Consider the following 23,776-nt stretch of genomic DNA (forward strand, 5'->3'; position numbering starts at 1 on the left):
CATGAAAAAATATCCCTTTGAGATTCATAAAATTTAACATTTCATTTCTGTCAATTGTAGTTGTAGAGTTAGGATATATTTTTTAATACATCAGTGCATACAGATTTTTCACCAAGTATGACAACGGACACAGTGGCTGTGTATATAAATCAAAATTTTTTCCATTAAGATGTTTTTCCTCACTGAAACAGCTTATAGTTTAGGTGACAACATTTGAAACATTTTCGCAACAAACGTTATTGCAATTTTTGGAGTTCAAGGATAATGTGTGTGTTATAGTTGAAGTCAAGGCTGAATGAACTCCCTGAGGTAAGAAAAAATATCTACAGAGAGAAAAACGAAATCCTCATGTTTGTTAGTACTGGGTCTGAAAAAGATAACAAACATTTCAAGGATCAGCTATTGGATAATAGTAAGAATGAACACACTGCATAAAAAAAAATTAAGAACATTAAGGGAATATGAAATAATAAAAGAATTAAATAAAATTTATGAAAAAGAAAATCCCAGGGCTCTATCAGGACCATAATGTAAATGGAGGAGACAGCCATTCAAATTGAAGTTGACATTGAAAATTAAACCTATTTTTATTTGATGAAATGATTGTTAAGGTGTTTACTTTGAACTTATACATGACCCAGCCTCCCAGGAGGTGGAGAGGAAGTTGTCTTCCACAACAGCTCTGGGCGTGAGCGGTCAATCAATCAATCATTTGAACTCTCTCTCCTAAGCATTTTCATAGTTTTACTAATTCTGTTTCTAATTCAATTGCTCAAATTGCTATGGACTGATGCTGCAAAAATTTCTTTAAATTGAAATCAGTCACATTCATGGAATGAATAAAATAAAATGCATTCTTAGAGAAAAATAAAAGAGGTTTTGAGAAGAAATTTAGAAAACTTTCAGCACCTGGGATGATTTTCAAAACCTCAACTTTTGACACTACTGTAGTGCAAAAGATGCAAAACAAAAACTCCATGATCCAAAATTCCCTGAAATGGTTTTTTGAATCAATTTTCATGAAACAAACAGAATTGTCCAATCTCGTTTGAAAACTATATATCAAATGATCATATTTTGGTACTACATGATTATTTTAAGCCTTGAGAATTTTTATATTTTTAAATATGTAATCATCATTTATGATAAAAAATAAAGGTATCTAGTTCCACTAAGACTGGAAGTTGCATATTGCAAGGAAAAAAGGTAAGAGCAATGGATTACGGTAAATGAGTGAATGCACACACACAAGCATAAAAATAATCTTGAAAGTTTGTCACACAAACATTGATTCATATAAGTTCAATTGGAGAATTAAATTTCAGAACAAATAAACTAATTCACTTAATAGGCTTATGCAATATCATTTATCAATTTGTTTTTTTTTAATCATCTATAATTATGACCTTTTACATATAGTAGTGCTCAAAAGTTTTCTGACAAATGCAATAATGTTTGTAGCACCAACTCACTTGTATGCACTGCTCTGACAAATTTGTTTGTTTGGGGGGGGGGGGGTTAGTGAGCTTTTATTGTCTAATTTTTGTATTTTTCAAAACACTTGATCCACTGAAAAATAGTTAAATCAAATATGGAAGAAATTAATTCTTATTTAATATGAATTTATAGCAGGATTATGAAGAACACATAATGAAAACTGCAAAAGGTAAAAGTATTCAGTGGATTTTTTCGGGAAAGTGTAATTAAGATTTCAAGGAAGCGGTGAAGTCAAACTCAAGTAGCACAAGTGATTTTTGTACTTCAAAACAGTTCATAACTTTATGAAAACATGTTTAACAATCTTAGGAACATGTCAAAAGTAATCTTCTCTCCATACAAAGAAGAAAACAAAGAGGCTATATAGAATAAGCAAAGAGGGATCTTAGAAATGTCCACTAGACAAAAAACCTGATGAATTTAATTCAAAACACAGACTGATTGTGAGTTTATCACTTCACAAGTTGTTAGAAATTACTTGAAAGGGAACAAAACAATAGTTTTTTGGTGGTGAAGCCCTGACTTGAATACCATCAAGCATTTATGGCTAATTATTATTATCATAAGCATTTATGGTTTTAGTTCGACAGACAAGTCGTAGCCAGAAATTATATGAATACTATGTATAGTTTTTTCAATTGTGTGAAAAAAAATGAAAAAAATATCCACTGACCATGGGACGAACTCATTGAGTCTATACCAAAACGTGGCAAGTAGTTTTACAATCTAAACTACTTCCAACCAAGTGTTTACTTATTCTATTTTGCTCAGGTAAATGCATGACTTATTTGATGATTTAGGAGTTTTTGCTTTGCAAAAAAAGCAAATTTATTTTCTTCTGAATTTAAAAAGTTTAGATACATAATATTTTGTTCATAGTAGTTTGTAATGAGACTCAGTGTTTGTTTCATAGGATAGATTTTATTTAAAAATTGGAATACAAATTTTGCAGACAACATTTACAGTTGATAAAAGACTTTTGAGCACTACTGTATTTTTTAAAAATATTAATTTGATATATATATATATATATATATCGATTAATAATGGTAACTGATAACACACTGGTTTCTTGATACAACTGATCCAAAACAGAAAACTAAAATAGAAAATGTGTAAATAACACCAAATTTCTCCAAAACATTTAGTATATAGAGTACCAAATCTGATGCTATTTTTACTAAAGGCAGGGCTCCCACAAATGAGAAAAAGTAGGAAAACGCAGGACTAAAAAGTAGGATGGGGAGGGTAACCCCCTTAGACAACATAATCATAGCATAATGGAAAAAAATCCTTAAAAAATTTTTTTTTTGCAAAAAAAAAGTTCAAATAATGAAAAATTTTTTTTTTAAATTTTGAATTTACTTTTTCTTCCCCTAGCACTATTTCAGTCAAGCCAAAACAAAATGACAAATGACTTGGTTACAAAACCAATTTTTGGCCAAAACAGTGCACTAGCAACCACTGATAATTCTTTGCTGTCTCTCCTCATATATATTATATTATTTTTTGGAGTCTTCCAAAGTGCAGAGCTTGTCAACTCTCTTCGACAAGGCACAGCAAACTTTGAAGACGTACGTCTTTTAAGAATGACACGCCTTCGAGACCACTTTCAAAAGCACAATGCAAAATGTGTAAATTACAAGATCCGACGTAAATAAGGCAAGGTGAACCAGATAGTTTTACTGCTTTGTTCATCATTTTTCAAATTTTACTGTTTTGTTCACATTTTACTGTTCAATGCTAGTGTAATCATTTTTGACAAATGAAGCACTTCCATTTCTAGGCCTTGCTGAACATTGTAAATATGGTTTATGTCTCTTCATGCCTTAAAAATACAGAAGACAACTGAATGCTATTGGGTAGCATCAGAATAACCAAACCTAGAATAGGCCTATGTATCCAACTGCTTTTAAATGCAAACTGTTGTTTCACCTATTTGCACCATAATTTTTAATGATGAAAGTTACTGTCCAAGACCATGAAGTAATAAATACAAAATTATTTTTCCATCCAGACAAAAGTTTTTAATGACTACTATACTTGTTGAACCCTCAAACTATGCAAAGGAAAAATTAATCAATCAAATGGTCCACATACACCCTCCTCCTCCAAGTTACCTTAAAAATTATACAATTTCTGCTTTGGCAGAATCATTAATTGCATTCTCCAACCTCCAACATTTGTACAATTTGGCAATATATCAATAATTTCCTGCTCAATTAAAATCAATTACACAAATTTTGTCGATAGCATTTGGTAAAAAAGTAGGACAAAAACTAGAAAGTGGGACAAAACCGAGAAAGTAGGACAGAAGTAGGACATTTTACCAAAAAGTAGGAAAAGTAGTACAAGTGGGAGCCCTGCTAAAAGGAGATTGAAAAAATTAATTTACTTTTAAAATACATTTTCTAAAATTATGTTATATTACTGATTTTCCTTTTCTGAACATGAGAAAAAATTACATCCAGAAACAACAAAATAAAAAAATGTAATCCAAAAAAATATTGTGAGTGAAATATAAATTATCTGGCTTTAAAAATACAAGAAGGTTTGGTCTTTTAAAAGAGCTCTCAAAAAACCCTGTAAACTAAACACAGCTGGTATGAAATTTTATTTTTAATCATTGTGTATTGATCGTCATAAGTGACTGCAAAACACAAAATGGACAATCAACAAATTTATCTTTAATAAACTATCTGAAATTACTAGATGTGAAAAACATTTTTTTTAAATAAAATTAGGGGGAATCCATGGTCAATGTAGATAAAAGACAGGAGAACCCACAGATAATATTATATATAACAGATAAGAAGAAAAGAGACAAAGCTCTAAGAGAAAAGACTAAAAGAACAAAATTCTCTTTGTCGCATCTATTTATACATATAATAAGATTAACACAGTCAAATCAAACTGAATATTCAGTCAAATCAATTAACTGAACTAGTGAAACTGAAATGTGAAATATAGAGCATTGCTGATAAATTTACACTGAAATTTGTGTTTCACTTCCTGAATTGAGAATTTTTTGTAGAAGTGTAAAAGCAACATTAACTTTTTTTTTTCACTTTCATATTTTGAGGTTTAACTCAACTTTTACTCTTCCCAAAATTGCTTGAGATTCTAAAGGTATGAATAGCTTTTACTTAAAACATTGTGATACTATAGCATAAAAAAATGTTCAGTTGCGAAATAAAACCAAGAATGAAATTTACCAATATATGTTTTGAGTGTAGCATAAAAATCGAAATCAGAAATGCAGTGAGAAAGAAAAGTCATATAGATGTTGCATCACTATAAAGTATAAATTCCACAATTAAAATTAAAAAACAAAACAAAATGCAGAACATACACTATTTTGTTCCTGTTGAAAAAAAAATCATGTATCATAAATAAATTCTCAGGTATTTGAAAAATTTAAAAGACGATAATGACTATTACATTTTGTAAGACATATCATGTAAATATTATAAATAAATGTAAAATTAAGCAGAGGTGTACACAGGGAGAGGCATAGGGTGCCTATTTCCTCTATCCAAGAAGATTAAAAATACACTCATTGCCATAAAAATTTGCGCACCAAGAAATAATTGTGGGATCGAAACGAAAGTTGGCCTGAAGGTACATGTCGGGCAGATATGCAAATGATTAGAAATGTAGCGTGATTGCGCATTGCATAATGCCACTAGAGGGCGTTGAACTTCGTTCTCCTTGGAGTATAAAACAGGTAAGCAGAGCTTGCTGGAGTGTATTTAATCGTTTGCAAAGGAAATGCTGAGGTAGACATGCCGTTACGCCGCCGTCGAAGACCATATGAGCAGTTGTCAGAGTTCGATAGGGGAAGAATCATCGGGATGATGGAAGCTGGGTGGTCAGCTCGGCGAGTAGCTCGTCAACTAGGCCGTTCTGATTTTACTGTGAGGTGGTGTTGGGACCAGTGGAACAGAAGAGACGGCATTTACACGGCGACCAGGTTCAGGATGCCCTCGACAGACCAGTTGTCGAGAAGACCATCACATCATCCGAAACGCACACGTAGAGCCAACTGCCTCATTGGCCGCTATCCAGACACAGGCAGCAGCTTCACTACGAGCCCCTGTGTCTTCCCGAACCATCGCAAGGCGCCTGGCTGAAGGACATCTGGTATCGCGGCGCCCATTACGTGTGCTGCCAATGACACCCACCCACCAACGCCTCAGTTTGGAGTGGTGTCGAGCACGACGGGATTGGACTGCAACGGAATGGAACCAGGTCGTCTTCAGCGATGAATCAAGATTCAACTTGAGCAGTGATGACAATCGTGTTTGTGTGTGGAGGCCCCGTGCTGAACGCTTCAATCCTGCCTTCGCTTTACAGCGACACACCGCTCCCACAACTGGTGTCATGGTACGGGGTGCCATTGCTTACGATACATGGTCACCCCTAATATTGATCCATGGCACAATGACAGACCAGCAGTACGTCCATAACATCCTTCAGCCACATGTGTTGCCACTCATGGTAGGGCTCCCAGGAGCCATTTTTCAACAAGACAATGCTAGGCCACACACAGCAAGGGTGTCACAAGACTGCCTCCGCCACATTACCACCCTTCCCTGGCCTGCTCTATCCCCAGATTTGTCACCAATCGAGCATATCTGGGGACATTTGGGACGGCAAGTTGGACACCCTACGAGGTTGGTCAAACTAGAGGCGCATTTACAGCAATTGTGGAACGAGATGTCTCAGGACATCATACGGAACTTGTATGCCTCAATGCCCGCTCGTATTGCATCGTGCATTCGCGCTAGAGGGGGTCCAACAGAGTACTAAAACTTCTGTTCATCTGTACTTTTTTCTGCAATAAATGATCCTTTTTCTTGGATTTTCTAATCACTTACTTATATCAACGTAGTACTTACATGTGTAAAATTTCGTTTCATTTTGACGACTACTTCTGGGTGCGCAAATTTTTATGGCAATGAGTGTATAAAAATATTTAGTACATTTGAAAAAACTTTATATGTCGTTTTAATCAATTTCTGTTAATTTAAAATGATTTTTGAGAAGTGATTACATTAGTAATTCAAAATTTACATTGAAAATATTCTCAGTGTCCCCCCCCCCCCAAAAGTAGGTTATACATACTCCTTGCATTTTTAAGCACCATTTTTCACCAAAAACACATATCAAGCATTATACTAAGAGAATATACCATGTCTTTTATGTTAACTTACTGACAATTGTTATTGCTCTGCTTCAACTACAAAAGTTATGAGAAAATATGGAAATAATTAAATTATAATCAAAATTTACACAAAATGAAAACAAACTAATTTGCACATATCATACATAACTAGCGAAAAATGATCAGAATTTCTGATTTAGATAATAACTCAACAAATAATATAACATATATTCCAGAAAGTTTATTTAATATCAGGCTTTGAAACAATGTGTAAAACATTGTATGGAATGTTGAAGATGTAGATCAGGGGTGGCCAATCTGTGGCACATGAGGGGTTTAGATCGAAGATATTTAAAAATAGAAAAATTTTTGTGTACCACTGAATTACTCTGTAATGAAGTATTTTTAGTTTTGAATGGAGTGATCTTATGATGCCAATCCATGGTAGAGTAGCCTACATGGTGTTGGCAAATTTTGAGCTTATAATACGAATACAAAATTATGTTAGAAGTATCAAAATATACGTTCAAAAAAACAAAGCTATTTAAAAATTTTAAATTTAATTAAAAGATTCTGGACACTAGACATTTCCTTCAAATACTCAATGTCTTATCACCCTAACTAAGAGCAATGATTTATGGGTGTCACGTGTAAAAAGTAGTGTTTGAAAGTGGCATGCATAAGATTTTGGTCACCATATTGCTGTGAATAGGAAAGAGGTTGGCCAAAACCACTGATGTGGATCTTTGAATACATTTTGCTGAACGAAAAACCTAAAATTAGATCTCCTATATTTAACCAAAAACAATTTTCACAACATAACGTGATTCACTATCAGCAATGATGTGATACATTTATCAATCCAATAGTCACTATGATGCATTAAAAAAAATCTATATTATTATTGCTGTAGAATTCTGAATCAATGCACTTTTTGCAAACTAATAACTTGAATAAAAAATAGATAAAATAAACAATGACGAGGAGAATTATGTGCTTTGGTGTATATTTATAGATTAATACAACTGATAGCTGATGAAAATCATAATCTCTAATAAAAAACTGGATAAGTAAGAGTTGTTATGAACCAATATTTTTAAGAATATACACATTTTCTGTAGTTTCTTTGAAATCTAACAACAGATTTTAGTAGAATAAAATTAGAATTCTCTCAAAGTAAAAGAAAGTGTGATTGATGATCATGCAACTGATACCAGATTTTCGTAGTTGTCATCAATAGAAAGAGAATTTCTTCCGATTAATTGCCAGTTTTGGTGCAAGTTCAAGCTTCTGGAAATGTTGAGAAAAGAATGAACTTGCACACAAACATAGTCAGTATTTACCCTTTTACTCTGAGAAAATCTTCTTCTATTGTTTATGCATTTCATTTTATATCTATAGAACTAATGAAAAATTGAGTAAACTCATAAAAAAACTAAATTTAAGAGTAAAAGGAATTCAAAATAGTCAAATTTTAAGACTATGAATTAGTGAATTTCAACTAATCTGCGAAATGAAAGTGGGTGACAGGTGAGCCCGAGTGGACCATAAAACACCAGAGTGACTCTATAATATCTCTAACTATTTTGGAGTTATGGTGGATAGAAGTGAAAAATGTGTCAAATCTTAAAAACCCTAAATATTTGAAGTTCCCGAAAGACCAACACACAAACTGAACATATGTTTGGATAGAGCAGAAAAAATCCTATAGTATCACATAATTTTCATCAGAATATCTGGATTTAATGGCAAGCTACAAGTGCTGAGAGATTGGCAAAGTGCAAAATAGAATTGCCATCAAAATCTGTAACCGCCAATTCTGCAAACACCCTTCTAGCTACAATCCATCAAATTTACCAAAAATGTGTCCATTCCACCAGCTTTCAAAAGAGCCTATAATAAGTCATACCAGTGTTCTAGTTCAGGAGAAATTTAGCCCTTTAATTGTTAATACATCACTGAAATCAGTGTTCGTCAGAGTACATATTTGGTGAACATGCAGAATTGAGTGTTACAGATTTTGACAACAATATGATTTTATGAAAGGATAATGTTACTCTCCGCTATCCATACAAGGTATTTTATCAACTGAGTGTTGCGAAGAATATTTGGAGAGAGAAAATTCAACTGCCTTTGCGGGGAATCGAACCCACGTCCTAGGGCGTTCACCTGGAAAGTGAAAGGACGTGGGTTCGATTCCCGAAAAGGCAGTTGAAATTTCTCTTTCAAAATATTCATCTTCGCAACAGTCAGTTGTTAAAAAACTTGAATATGATTTTACACTTCACCAATCTCTCAATGTTTGTAGCTCACTATTAAATCCAGATATCCTGATAAAGGTGGTGTCACCTGTAGGATTTTCCTGCAAAATCAAATTCTCGCCAAAATCCATAATCACCAATTCTGAATGTTTCTGCTCCTGTCAGACCACAGATATGGTTTATTTTAGGCTCACTTGAAAGCTGGTGGAATGGCCATGTTTTCAGTACATTTGATTGATTGTAGCCAGAAAGATGTTTGCAGAATTGGCAGTTAAAAATTTTGGTGACAATTCGATTTTGCACTTCAATCTCATAGTGCTTGTAGGTTGCCATTAAATCCAGATATTCTGATGTAAATAGTGCCATACTATAGGATTTTCTCTGCTCTTTCCAAATATGTGTTTAGTTTGTGTGTGTAGGTCTTTCAGGAACTTCATAAATTCAGTTTTTTTCAGATTTGCCACATTTCCTTTCTATTCACTATAACTTGAAAATTAGAGATAGAACAGAGTTGCTATTGTGTTTTATGCTGCCCTTGGGATAGTCTATCACTCACTTTTGTTTGACAGATTAGTCAAAATTTACTCTATAGAAAACTGACCATACAAAGGCAAGTTGACTTAAATTAAGGATAACAGAGAAATTCAGAGATGATTTTCTCAGCCCAACATGTGAAAGAAACAAACTTTTTTCTGAATATTATGCGGAGGTGAACTTGAAAAGAAAAGTCAAGTGGTCTCTGCTGGGATTCAAACCCCGGTCGTCTTACAATCCGGGCAAGCACACTATCCATACTGATAAGAACTTTCTCACATTATTCCACCCACTGTGGCATGATGCACTGAAGTAGAGGCTTTAGTAACCTTCATTAACTTCAGATGTGGCCCCAGGTGGCAGCAGTACCAAGAATGAGATTACCTTATTTTTGTTACTGGGGGGGGGGGGGAACTTGCTGAATTACAGGAGATTACTGAAGCCTTTACTTTAGTGCATCACGACACAGAACGTGAGAGAAAAATCGTTTCTCCTGTGGTGTATATGGATAGAATGCTTGCTTGGATTGCAGGACGACCAGGGTTTGATTCCTGGTGAAGACTAGTTGGCTTTTCTCTTTCCAAGTTCACCTCAGAATAATATCAAGGAAAAAAAAGTCTCTTTCCTTCAGGGAGAAATTGCTGTTAAACAATAAATCCAAACAAAAGCAGCAAGCAAAAAAGTAGAAAATCCTGCCGTATGTTTTGGCACATAATGGACGCTGTTTTTAAAGGAAGAAGTAAATAGTAATCCCCAAAGCTGAATGTTTTGCATTGTTCTGCAACAAACCCACAGCTGACTGGAAATGTTCTGCGGTAAAAATTCCCTTAATAGTGTTTTCTACACCTTTCTAAAAATTCTTCCAGATTGTTCTGCCACATATGTCGCAGATTTCAGCATATTCTGCTTTGGGGATAATAGTAGTAATAAATATTGTTAATGCCCTTCAGAAACAGCAGGTCACAAGTAATGAGACAATGCAGAAATCAGGTAAAATCCCTTAATGAAGACATGGCTTCTTCTAAATGAAAAGAACATTATAATTGCTTGAAAAGGACCTTAAATATAAACAAGGAGCACTTGACACTATAAGAGATTAAATATAATTTCAATCAATTTGTCTAGAACACTGTAAAGTTGTTAACTTATAACAAGGTTTGATCTAATTTTTAAATTGGTCACAAACTATTTAAATTTTCCTAAAAATTAAAATTGATAACTTAGAAAAACATTTGTAGAGCTTTTTAAAGAGCTAGTCCAGAGCTAAAAGAGCTGCTGTTTGAAATTTTGTCTCACATAAAATTACCATACCTTAACAAATACATTCAAATTAGATCAAAGTATTGCAGTGTAGCACAGGAATATATATTAATAAATTATTTTATATGCATATTTTTATATAATTGAAAGATAGTAGAACTGGAAGTAAAAGTTAAATTAACAGCTGAAAAAAGGATAAATATTTGATACAATTCTCATACAATGACTTTATTGTAATCCAAATAAAAAAACTCCTTAAATTTAATGTTTTCACACTTGTAATTTTTCTCTCATCATCTGAAGATCTGAATTACCAGACGAATTTGGCAATTATATAATGAAGGATGTTATTTGAACTTGAATGAGTGTAGAATAAAAAACTTATATCAAACATGAGTAAAATTATGTGTATGTGTGTGTGGGAAGTCTGTTACGTATTATCATTAAAAATAATTTTAACATATAAAATTTTAGTAAACAGATTTTTTCATTTTTATGAGCAGAAAATCAAATTCATATAGGGAAATAAGATAATTCTATATAATTATTGGCGCAGCAAACACAAATTCATTCAGCAGATGATATAAATGTAATGATAACATCACTTTAAACTAAAATGCTAAAAATAAGAAAAAGAGATTGAAATAATACTGCAAGAATATTTTTCATGTACATAAAAGTTCATGTGATTGATGCTTTCCTTTACTTTTCAGGTACAATATGACAGACTAATAATCTCTCTTTAAAAAGGCACAATCAATTCTATTTGAATCAGTACAAGAGGCAAATAATTTTTTTTGTTCATTTGAATGGCATAAAGATATAGCCTGGAATACAGCAGTTACCAAATCTGCATAAAAGAGCCAACCATAGTAATTTTTTAAAGATATGTTTTGTTCAATGATTATGCTCACTTTGTTGCAGCCTGACCACGCATCACTACCAAATACACAATTCATGACAGCATATGGTAAAGTAGAAAACAATAAAGAAGTTAATCAGTTAAAAGTTAGGAATATCACTTCTGACAACAGAACATATAAAAAATCCCTGATAAACAGAAGAAATACAAAGTATTTAAAAAAAAAAAAAATTCAAACCTCTCTTTCTCAAGTACTTTACGTTTCTACAGTAAACTAGGTAAAATTTTATTTTATAGTAGATGTTGACAATGATATATGTGAATACAACTATTCAAAAAAAATATTTTTTCATGAGGAAAAAAAATAGGTTACAGTCAGACCCACTTATAACAAAGTCAAAACCAAAAAAAGTATATATATTTGTTGTATGCAAACTTTGTTATATCCATCTGGCTTGTAAAGGAATGTGCTCAGCAGAAATTGAACAGGATTTTCATGCAGGGTATACAATTTTTTCACAAGTAATTTTTTTAAATAAACAGAAATGAAATATTAAAAAAATTATGGAAATTAAATTTTAATTGAAATCGCACACAATCAAATAAGCATATTATTGGGTATATGCTTTCTGAAAGAAAAGATATACAAAACAAAGCACTATCTCTTTTGATACGTTTTTCAAAATGAAGGGTCATGAAGACTACGTGATAATTTCTTCCACAGTTGACACTTTATTATTTCAACCAACTGTATGGCTTCAATTCTTGAATCAATGCATGCCTTTTGGCATTTAGATATTTAGATACGCAGAGTTAACAAAGTTAACATTGTGAGATGTTATTTTCTTGGCCCCAATACACTGAAGTACCAAACATCATGGGATACCTCTTAATATTGCTGCACTTTGCTGGGTAAAAGGAGGTCCACATGATATTAAGAGGTATCCCATGACTTTTGGCACTTCAGCACTGAAGTCATAGGATACCTTTTAATATTGTGAGGGATCTCCTTTTACCCGTCGAAAAATGCAGCAGTATTAAGAAGTATCCCATGACTTTTGGCACTTCAGTGTGAATTAGGAAAAAATTTTCTGGTTGTTATGCCAACACAAACTTTATATAGACAGTATAGGAAGTATTCTCTTTACTGTTGCCACATGGCCTTTGCTGTAGTTAAGGGAGGCCACAATATCTCCACTGAGGACAACACTATTAATGAATGTTAGTTTAGGTTCACACTGGACCGATACTACAATGATACAATCCATGTCAATGCCAGTTGTATCGCTTATCATATTGGTCCATCGTGAACCTGACTTTATGAAGAAAGGAAGGTTGTGTCTCTGGTGTATAGGTAGCACATTTGTCAAGTATGCAAGAGGATCAGTGCTTGATTCCTGGGAGAGACAACTAACATATCTTCCTAAGGTTTGAGTCAGCATAATCCATAAAAATATCTTTCACAAAGTTAACATTGATCATGCATGATCACAACAAATGCCAAAGTGTAACTAATGAGAAGCAAATGTGCACTATAAATGTTTCAACAGTCAGATTCTTCAGAAAATCCTTATCCAGTTTCTGCACCAAAGTTTCTTGCATATAAATCAGTACAGCAGAATCTCGATTATCTGAACGTGGATTAACCATGCTACAAAAATTTTAGTTTATGTTTGGCTTTTCCCTATCCATGTTGTTTTTTTTGGATATCTAAGATTTTGTGAAGGTGGTATGAAAACAAACATTTCCATTTCATAGATCTGCTAGATTTCTGCATTCTTTTACAGAACACCCCTACCTATGCTCTGAGGTGAGGTACTATGTCAACGCATTGAAACGGCAGCCTCCATAGGCACACATAAGAACTAAACATTGCTCTGGGGCAATGAACATTTGAAGATGTACAGGTGATGCTAGGGAAAAGCTTCTCATGTATAGGGAGTGTTAGTTGAAATGTATATATTGCCTTTTTTACAACTGAAATAAGGATGGTATAACTTCATATGTGGTCATGTGACCACATGTCTCATCGGCTGGACCAGTGCTATTCCCCATTTGCGTCATTCTCATTGCACATTTTAGAACACTGCAAAATGGGTCACAGGAAAAGAATAACTGTGTATTTTTGGCTATCTGTGCTCACCTTCTCCACCACTAGCCCGCATAATTGATGTTCTCTACTATGTTTCTGCTATCAGTGTAGCTCTGTCAATTAGTAGTGTGGCTATGTAACTGAGTATAAATAAGGATTTTTTTAAATTTGAATTTTTCACACGAGTATAAATATATACACTGGACAGCCATTCTAAACAGGCACAATAGATACTTTTTGCTATTTTGTAATTTTTAATTATTTTCTCACTCCCAGTGGTTTAACCATGTTTTTTGGTAATCCTTAATCACTTTCCCACCATTAGCCTTGATAATCGACGCTCAACTGTACTTGAAAAAATAAAATTATGAAGCAAAAAGGATTATACAAGAGAGCACTTCCTATTACATTTTGTAAAAAAAGAAAGTGAAATAACCATGAAAGACTTATGACTAGTTTAGGAAAGCTAAAACAAATACTGACATCTTCTGGGGGTAAAAAAAATACCAATTCCATCAATGCATTGTAATAAGGCAACTCAGTAGATAAGAAGGAAGGAACACAATGGAGAAATAACATTGGTGCTAGACCCTTTGGAAAACTTGCTACAGACTTGGTGTCACTGAAACTGGTTATATGCAATAGAAAAAACATAGGTGAGAAATATCAAATATAAGAGAAATGATAAATTTTTTGTACATAAAATTTCATAATAGGCGAGTCAGACTGAATATATACTTGTATAACTTTTTTGTTCTTCCTTTTTTCCAAGATTTCATACATGTTTTCATTATTTATAACAACATTCTAAAACAAAGAAAATAAAGATAATATTTTACTTCAGCATGAAGTATATATTTAGTACTTTTAAAGGACTAGAATGAAGCACAAGAGCTGTGGAAACTGCTTAAAAGATTTTTAAGAAGGAGTTTTAGTAAAGCCAAACACCAGATTCTCAAGAATTCTTAAACAGGAGAAAAAGTGACATCTTTGAGCTAAAGTCATATCCATGTAAACAGAAATCTCTGTACTTTGTTCCTGTGGTCAAAAGAAAACAATGAATAACCCAGAATTTTCTTGGAAACTTTTACTATATCTGTAATGAAGTCTTTGCCTGTGATTGACTTCAATCTAGGAATCACATCATATCTGACAGATTAGTTCCATAGTTCTGTCAATGATTTCTTTAGATTGAATAAAACTGAATATCCTGATAAAGGGAAATGATGTTTTGAAATCAACACAGTGGAACTCACAAGCATAATTTCCTCTGTAAATGTGCTTGCATAATCAAAATCACTCGTATATTAAAGTAAACTTCCCCATAAGAAATATATTGAAGGTTTTTGTATCTTCAGAATGATGCAAAAGAGCAGACTTTGCATTGATACACAACAGAGAATGAAAGTGTTTCATGGGGGTTGTGCAAGGGCCCTTAAACTGTTGAAGGTTTCAATTAATATGCATATAATATATATTTTTAATTTGGCTTCCTCATAAATTGAAATATTAAAAGAGCCCCAAAAAATGCTTGGGCCCAGCTTCTGAACGCCTTAAGATGGCTTTACTCACAGTGAGAGAAAATGAATTGTCAGCGTTTTAGTTGTGATCACGTAACACTTGGCAGCACACATGAATATGCAAAAAAAATCTCCTATAGATTAGTCTTCATATAGGAACCTTTGGTATATGTATTACTCTTATTACCAGATATTTCTAGTTCATCAAGTCAAAATTTGTTATCTTGCAGAACACTCATAAAACAAGTTATTCATAATCTAAAGTATAACTGTGCTATTAAAAAACATAAAGGAATAAAAATTTAATTGAATAAATACATTATTCAAAATATGTGTTTATACATCTTTTCATTCTCTCTGATGTTCCATTTCATCTAGGGAAACTTTTTCTCAAAAATTCACTAATTTTATACAAAAACTATTTTTAATCCTCTACACTTTTCAAAATCATAAGTTATGAATTCTGCTGAACACTGAATTTCTTCAGTACTTTATATTATGTTATTTCAACTAACAGAATAGCTTCAATTTGTAAGGCAATGCAAAACATCCATTCTTATATAAAGTTACTTCATGCAAAATAGTTTTACACAAGTAACTATTGAAGCTAACTAATGAAAGCACACGTGGGAAGTAACTAATGAAAGCACACATTATGGGAATCTTTTTCTCAGCCACCTCATTGGGCATTTTACCTGTTGTGGCGTTTGTATTTGTATTTGTGAGCTAAAGGTGTTTCAACAGTCAGATTCTTATGGAGGAAACCCTTTATAGCAAGATTTCCTTCAAGCAAAATAAGATTTGAAAAAGAAAATCATGAGAAAAAGAAAAGCAAAGAGACATTTCACAGTTCTTGTAGCACAAATAACAGTATAAAATGTCTAAAGAAATCTTGAACAGGTTGTGCAAAGCCAAAACTAAGTTGACAATCAAAAGAGAAAAAAAGTTCAGTAAAACCTTGATTATCTGATGTAATTCGAACAAGCTATTGTCTGTAAATGAAAATTTCCAGATAATTAAATATGCATAATTTGAAAGCCTGGTATCATTTATACCAGTAGTTCTTGCCTTTTTTGACTTGAGGAGCCCTTTCGGATTTTTTTTTTTTTGGTAGAGCCCTGTAGGCCTATTTTTTATTTATTCGTCAGAGTTACAGATTTACTTTTATTATTTAAAAATATTTATATTATGTTTTTCAAATTTACTGTTTTCTTTATTTTCCTTGAGCGGCCGCGGAGTCCCTGGAGAGTGCACACGGAACACTGGTTGAGAACCACTGATCTATACCAAAGTTTATTTTGTTCCATCGCTCCCTTTTTCAGAATTTTTTTTTCTCTCATTGCCCCCAACTAAAGCAAATCCATAGGATTCCATGCTACACCCATAGCTTCAATCACCTTCCCCCCCCCTCCCCCAGGAGGTGATATTGCTCACTTTGGAAAACACTGATCTATACTAATTAAAATCAAATATACATTGAACAGACATATAGAAAATGTGGTCATGCTAAGCTTTACAGTTGTATCACCAAGTTTCCAACATATTATTTCTGATGTGTAAGTCACAATGTTATTCTTGCACTAATCAAGCAATGCCTTTTGAAAATCACTCAAAACTACCACTGCTGCTTATTTACTAGTTTGCATAGTCCCTTTTTGCCTTCATTAACATCTTCATCTTAATCAGTGAGAGAAAAATCTGGATAAGTGAGAGTCAGATAACCGAGTAGCTACTGTGTTATCAATTGTGGCGAAGTATTTCAGATAAGATTTGTAAATAAGATTGAGGAGAATAAAAAATGATGCATGATTGAAAACCAGTTCAAAAATTATTTACATGCAGACTTTTAAATTAGTTACTTTCATCATATAATCAGTTATAAGTGATCAAAGTAGAAATAGAGAAACAAAAAATTTGATGGAAGAGAAAACTTATTTGTTATATGTGGAAATTTGTTGTATTTGCGCTTGCAATGAGCAGGTCTGGTTGTAATTTATTAAAAGGCAAAAGAAAAATAGAAGTACTTTCCAGAATATACGGGGTGTATATAGTTGCAAGTCTGACCTAATAATGCTCATTTACTCGAGAAAAAAATTAGAAGTAGTCACATTTTTTGCATGATTATCAGTTTCGACCACAAATTTAAAATACCAAAGAAAGCTGATACAATCAAGATAATACAAATATTCTGATGGATATAAAAAATACAATTGTCAAAATTTTGAAAGTTACAAAAATAAGTGTTTATATAAACACTCTTGCAAATTTAATAAATTTAGGTAGATTTTTTTAAAAATTGTTTGCCCTATTACTGTCATATTATAACAATTTTGCATGTACAAATTGGAGAGAGAGTGTTGGCATAAAATAATTATATAAACCAGTGATTCCCAAAGTGTATGCCAAGTGACAACAGCAAGATATTTTAGGGATGAGTAATATAGAATATAGTGATAAAACATAAAAGTGTGAAATCCCTGATACAGACCATATAAATTAATTGTACATATGCTCAAGTAATTATTACCCAAAACCCCATCAAATAACAGAAATTCTATAAAAGTTATTTCTATGGCTTTTACATAACACTGAAAATGCAACATTAATGTTCGCATAAAGGGTTTGTTGACATCATCAAAAAGGAATAAAATCATAAAAAATATAAAATTCCATACAATACTTTGAAATTTTAATCTAGCGTGACACATTGCATAAGTCATGATGAAGTGATTCAATTTTATGACAAAGAAAATTCATTTTGATCACTATCAAAAAGACTGAGTTATTATCAGGCTGCATGTGAGAGATAATCATGACCATAAACTTTAAATATATATAGCCGATAACCCAATGTACAAATCTCCAATATTGAAATAATTTAAGAAAAATAAAGAAAAACATAACTTATTACACTTTATAGATATTTATACAAATATATTAGAGAACTCTTATAAAAATTATTAGCATGCAAAATGAACTGTACAACAAAATAAAATTTGGTAGAGCATTAGCATTCTTAATTGTACATGACATTGAGAACATTAAACTTTGTAGGACAAAAAACAAACATAAGCAGTCAAAAAAATCAGATAATCTGGGCATTTACAAAATAAAATCACTTTCAAAAACTTACTTTACAGACTATCCTTGCTTGTTAATTAAGCAAGGCAAACTTCGGTATACAATTAACAGAGATACTCATTTATTGAGCCACATGCTAACCATAAGTGCGCACAACCATATGAAACAGCACACAAATTTTCACATCAGACACCATCGTTGACAGCTTCAAATCACTTCACAGAAACATACATACAATGTGTACAACTAAATGCAATTCTACATAAAAAGCGAGGACTGAAACCTCGCTATTTTATGACTGCTAGGAAGCCCCTTCTTGTGCTATCACTGTTGTAGTACTATTTGTTTTTAATGATACAGGTCTGCTAGACAAGTTAATGTTGGATATTGGCTGTTCGGCAGCACTTTCACTACAGCTGGAAGCAACCAATGGAGAACTGCTGGAAACTAAAGAAACTTCTGCACTGAGAGATTGTAAAGGATATTTCGCAACTGAAGCCAATAAAGGAGAACCAGTATATGAAGTTGCTGCTTGTGAACTCACAATGAAACCATTTTGATATGGCATATGCGAGAGGGAGAGAACCTGATCTGATGAAGAGTTGAGCAGCCAATGTGAAGATGTAAGGCCTCCTGATGTAGACACCAGACCAGAATCCTCAGTTATATTACTGCTATTAGCAAATGAAGTTTGAGAAAGGGTAGTTGTGGACGCTTGATTAAGACCAAAGAGTAAAGTAGCAAGATGGCTTGTACTAATGAGTCGACCATCAGAAGTCCCATCTGTTATACCTGGATTTAAACCATTATCCAATAGGTGGGTAGCACAACTAGGGTCCACATGAAGTGGATGGAGACCTGCAACAGCAGTACGGCCATTGAGCACATGGGGATGGGCAACATCTGATGTCATAAGAGGCACAGTTGTAATAGAATTCTGAGTTAAGTGTCTGTCTGATGCAGCTGGAAGATGGCTTTGATCAATATTCTCAGTAGCAATACCAGATAATGCCTGAGAAATGGAGCTGAGATCACTTGTAGAAAAGCTACTAGTTATGACATTTAAACTGTTGCTTAGTTCAGGAAAAGCATTTTCATCAATTGCACTTGTTAAATTTTCAGCACCTAATAAACTTCCATGGATATCAATGGACTGTTCTAATTCTTCAAGATCAGGTCCTGAACCAGATGAGAGCTTTGCTAGGGATACCTTGGCTAAATGGACGTCTTTGGAAACAGCAGCAAGAGCTCTCTCTAATTCTTCAGTTTCTTCTTTACTAGGAAAATACTCTCCATTTCTTGTTTCTAGAAGAGCAGTGATCAAAATGTTCAAATAAAAGAAAATAGCACTTGAGCATAAATAGAAATTCATAACATTATTCTATAATTGCTTACATAAAAATAGACTGCATTCAAATACTTGTGAAATGCTTTCGCCATATAAAGAAATTAATAATAGAATATTTATTTCAGGCAATAATACTTTCATATTTAAGATTTAGTCTTTATATTCACTATAATCAATTTATAATTTGGGTCATATCGTTCATGTTTATGTATCAGAATTCTGTGAAAAATTCTGTAACGAAAAAAATTATAGAATTTCATTTTAAAAATAAAAGATTATAAAACTTTTATCATTAACTCATTTTTGCACGCACCTTGATGTGCTTTGAATTCCATTTTGATATTGGATATTTTGTTGAAATTACACCAATTAAAAATATTCCAAGAGATTTTTTAAATACATCAACAGGAAGTATGACTACTTCAAGAGTTCATTTCTAAACCAGAAATAGATTCTCAATAATTTTTTTGATGGCAACCTCTGAATAGAGTTGTCATCTACATATGCTAAAATATACAATGTCTAGCTGCAAAGCTAAACTACAGTGGAAGCTCGATAACTCTACTATCTGGATATCGACATCTATTATTCCCTTGTTGGTACTAATTTCAATGGGGCGCAGTAGCCCGATCGATAAGATGCTTGTCTAAAGTACCAAACGATGTTTAGAGGTGTCATGAGTTCGATACCTGGTTCGTCCTTGTCAGAAAACTTTCCTGACACGGAGGTACAACAAAAAAATGGCGACTTGACTGCAACAAAAAATTGCTACCGCAGAGAGTCCCCCATCGAGGGGTTAGAACACCAACCTCTCGATGAGTATAAAAAACAAGCCTGCCATTTGGACTGCAATAAATTGTAGGTCCCGGTCTAATTAGCCCTTGTGTGCAGAAAATGACCATGGTGTGACAAAAATGATCAAACTAATTTCAATGTAGGAGAAACTAACTCGACACATGTTTGGCTTAATTCTGCTTAAGTCGACTGATTTTTGTCTCTTTACCACAACTGGTTTTTACAATTGCCTGTGTGTAAAAAGTTATAAGACTTTTTCCACATTGTCCATGGGTATTTCAACAATACTTTGTTTCTTTGTTCTCTATGATGGGTCCCTTTATGCATTGGGACAAGGTTCATACATATGAAGAATGAATGTTTGAAATCTCTTGGCCAGCTAATCCTTTTAATGGCATTTCCAGGAAAGGCCTTTCATTCTTTTCCTGGTGAAAAAAGTGTGGATATTATAATATAGTTACATATAATATATACCTACATATAATACATATACCTTGAGAATATTCTCTGGAAGGACTACTTTCATAAATTACTGGGGAAAATTCTTGAAACAGAATAATTAATAATAATAATAATAAATAAATTTCTTTCACAAATTAGTCCATTTAAATTTTTTTTCTGAAGTATTTTATCTGTCACTGCTAAAGCATGCATTACTGAAATGATAAAAATTATTAATTTTTCAAATTATATACCAGTGTTTCCCAAAGTGGGCGATGGGACTATTCAAGGGGGCGATACCAGCTACAGACGCGATTGGGGGGCTACGAATGGGCATAAGGGGGCGATGCGAGGACGAGAGGAAAAAATAAGTTTTCGAAGGCTGGGACCCTTTTCCGAAGAAAGCCTTCGTAAATATCCGTGCCTATGGGCGAAAAAAAAAACTAAGAATATTTGCACACAGTAGTTTTACTTATTTTATCTGTTAAGGAAGCAGAGCTAAAGTGTTCCCCCCCCCCCTTGAATATGCGCTGTACATTCCAGTTGTATTGTAACTGTAATTGCCTTCTGTCGCAGATTTCACCACCATCTGGGAATGACTGGTTTTGCTAATGACTATTTATTATTGGAGCTATCGTCCCCCAAAAAAGTGCAGCTGGTTTCATGGCCCCGAGACGATTCTCGTCAATTCTTTTTTCACTTCATAAATTCAATACAGATTGTGGCCTGAAAAGAGCCTAGCCTCGGGACCCTGAGGCAGGATGCGGGTGGGGGCATAATTTTAGCATCACTGTTCATTCACCTACGACTATGGCCTTTTTGCATGCTGGGTTTTTTTTTATAAAAGAACCGCTTGGGAACGGAACAGACACAAACATCAATGGTCAGCAGCTCGTCACGACACCACTAGGAACCCCGACGCTCACTTTGAGGAACTTTGTAATAGAAAATTTTTGTAATGTATTCGTTCAAATTTGTGAATTACTTAAACCCAAAGATAACGTGTGTGGAAGTACCAAAATATGAATTACAGACGAGCAGTCTTGAACTTTGGTGCAAAACAGTCACATATCTAAAGTGTTTGTTACACAACGGATGGACCCATTTCAAACATGCATATTAGCTTCAGCCACCTCGTTGGGTGATTTGCCTCTTGAGGCCCTTGTGTTTGTATTTGTAATTTCGATGGTGTCCGAAAAGAAATTAATGTAATGCGGAAAAAGATGTTTGTTGAATCCACGCCGTAAGTACAATAATGTATTTTTTTTTCATCAAAATTTTCATATTAAACTGAAGAGCCAAAAAAGAAACTAGTACAGGCATGCATACGCAAATAAAGAGATATGGAACCAATCAGACTATGGCGCTGCGGTCGGCAATGTCTATATAACACAACAAGTGTCTGGCATAGTTGTTAGATCGATTACTGCTGCTACAATGGCAGGTTATCGAGATTTAAGTGAGTTTGAACGTGGTGTTATAGTCGGCGCACGAGAGATGGGACATAGCATCTCTGAGGTAGCGATGAAATTTGGATTTTCACATACGACCATTTCACGAGTGTGCCGTGAATATCGGGAATCCGGCAAAAAATTAAATCTATGACATCGCTGCGGCCAGAAAAAGATCATGCAAGAACGGGACCAACGACGACTGACGAGAATCATTAAACGTGACAGACGTGCAACCCTTCCGCAAATTGCTGCAGATTTCAATGCTGGGCCATCAACAAGTGTCAGTGTGTGAACCATTCACCGAAACATCATCGATACAGACTTTCAGAGCCGAAGGCCCACTTGTGTACCCTTAATGACTGCAAGACACAAAGCTTTACACCTCGCCTGGGCCCGACAACACCGACATTGGACTGTTGAGGACTGGAAACACGTTGCCTGGTCTGACCAGTCTCGGTTCCAATTGCTTCGAGCTGATGGATATGTACGGGTATGGAGACAACCTCATGAATCCATGGACCCTACATGTCAACAGAGGACTGTTCAAGCTAGTGGAGGCTCTGTGATGGTATAGGGCGTGTGCAGTTGGCTTGATATGGGGCCCCTGATACGTCTAGATACGACTCTGACAGGTGACAGGTACGTAAGCATCCTGTCTGATCACCTGCACCCATTCATGTCCATTGTGCATTCCGACGGACTTGGACAATTTCAGCAGGACAATGCGACACCCCACACGTCCAGAATTGCTACAAAGTGGCTCCAGGAACACTCTTCTGACTTTAGACACTTCCGCTGGCCACCTAAATTCCCAGACATGCACATTATTGAACATATCTGGGATGCCTTGCAACGTGCTGTTCAGAAGAGATCTCCACCCCCTCTTACTCCTACAGATTTATGGTCAGCCCTGCAGGATTCATGGTGTGAATTACTTCCAGCACTACTTCAGACATTAGTCGAGTCCATGCCACGTCGTGTTGCAGCACTTCTGAGGGCTCGCGGGGGCCCTACATGATATTAGGCAGGTGAACCAGTTTTTTTGGCTCTTCAGTGTACTAAATCCTCTTATATTGACCGATTTTCATGACTTAAGTAAGCCCCACTTGGGCAGTACTACTATCTATCAGAGGCGCCGACATGAAAAAAATATTGTGGGGGGAAAGTCATGAAGTTGCTTGCTGTCACGTATACACGAGACTCAAGCGAGTACGCAGGACAGAGAGAACGTGCATTGCATTTAATTTTTAGAAATTAATTGGGGGGGGGGGCGCTCAGTACCCCCTTAAAAATTGTATTGGGGAGAGGGGCTCAAAGGGCCTCAGCTTCTAGGTTTCCATGCCTATGCTATCTATTAATGCTTATCAAGAGCGCTATTCATAACCGCACTGATTATGACAATAAGGATAAAAGGGAAATTTTGGTACTATCTCCGCAAACAAGCATCGTTTCTCGTGCGAATAT

General features: G+C 34.3%; 1 protein-coding gene across 1 annotated transcript in view; it reads right to left on the minus strand.

Moving 5' to 3' along the window:
• Positions 1–15,533: 15,533 nt before the first annotated feature.
• LOC149065514 (INO80 complex subunit D-like) overlaps positions 15,534–23,776 on the minus strand; it is a 140,416-nt gene continuing 132,173 nt past the window's right edge. Inside the window, exon 12 of the mRNA XM_089253729.1 lies at positions 15,534–19,579. Coding sequence (XP_089109855.1) covers positions 18,576–19,579 — 1,004 coding nt within the window. The 3' untranslated portion in view covers positions 15,534–18,575. The remainder of the gene's footprint in view (positions 19,580–23,776) is intronic.

This window comes from Pholcus phalangioides, unplaced genomic scaffold (assembly GCF_987345545.1).
Source record: "Pholcus phalangioides strain wild (caught in Gottingen) unplaced genomic scaffold, Ppha-v1.0 ptg000039l_1, whole genome shotgun sequence".
Lineage (NCBI taxonomy): Eukaryota > Metazoa > Arthropoda > Arachnida > Araneae > Pholcidae > Pholcus > Pholcus phalangioides.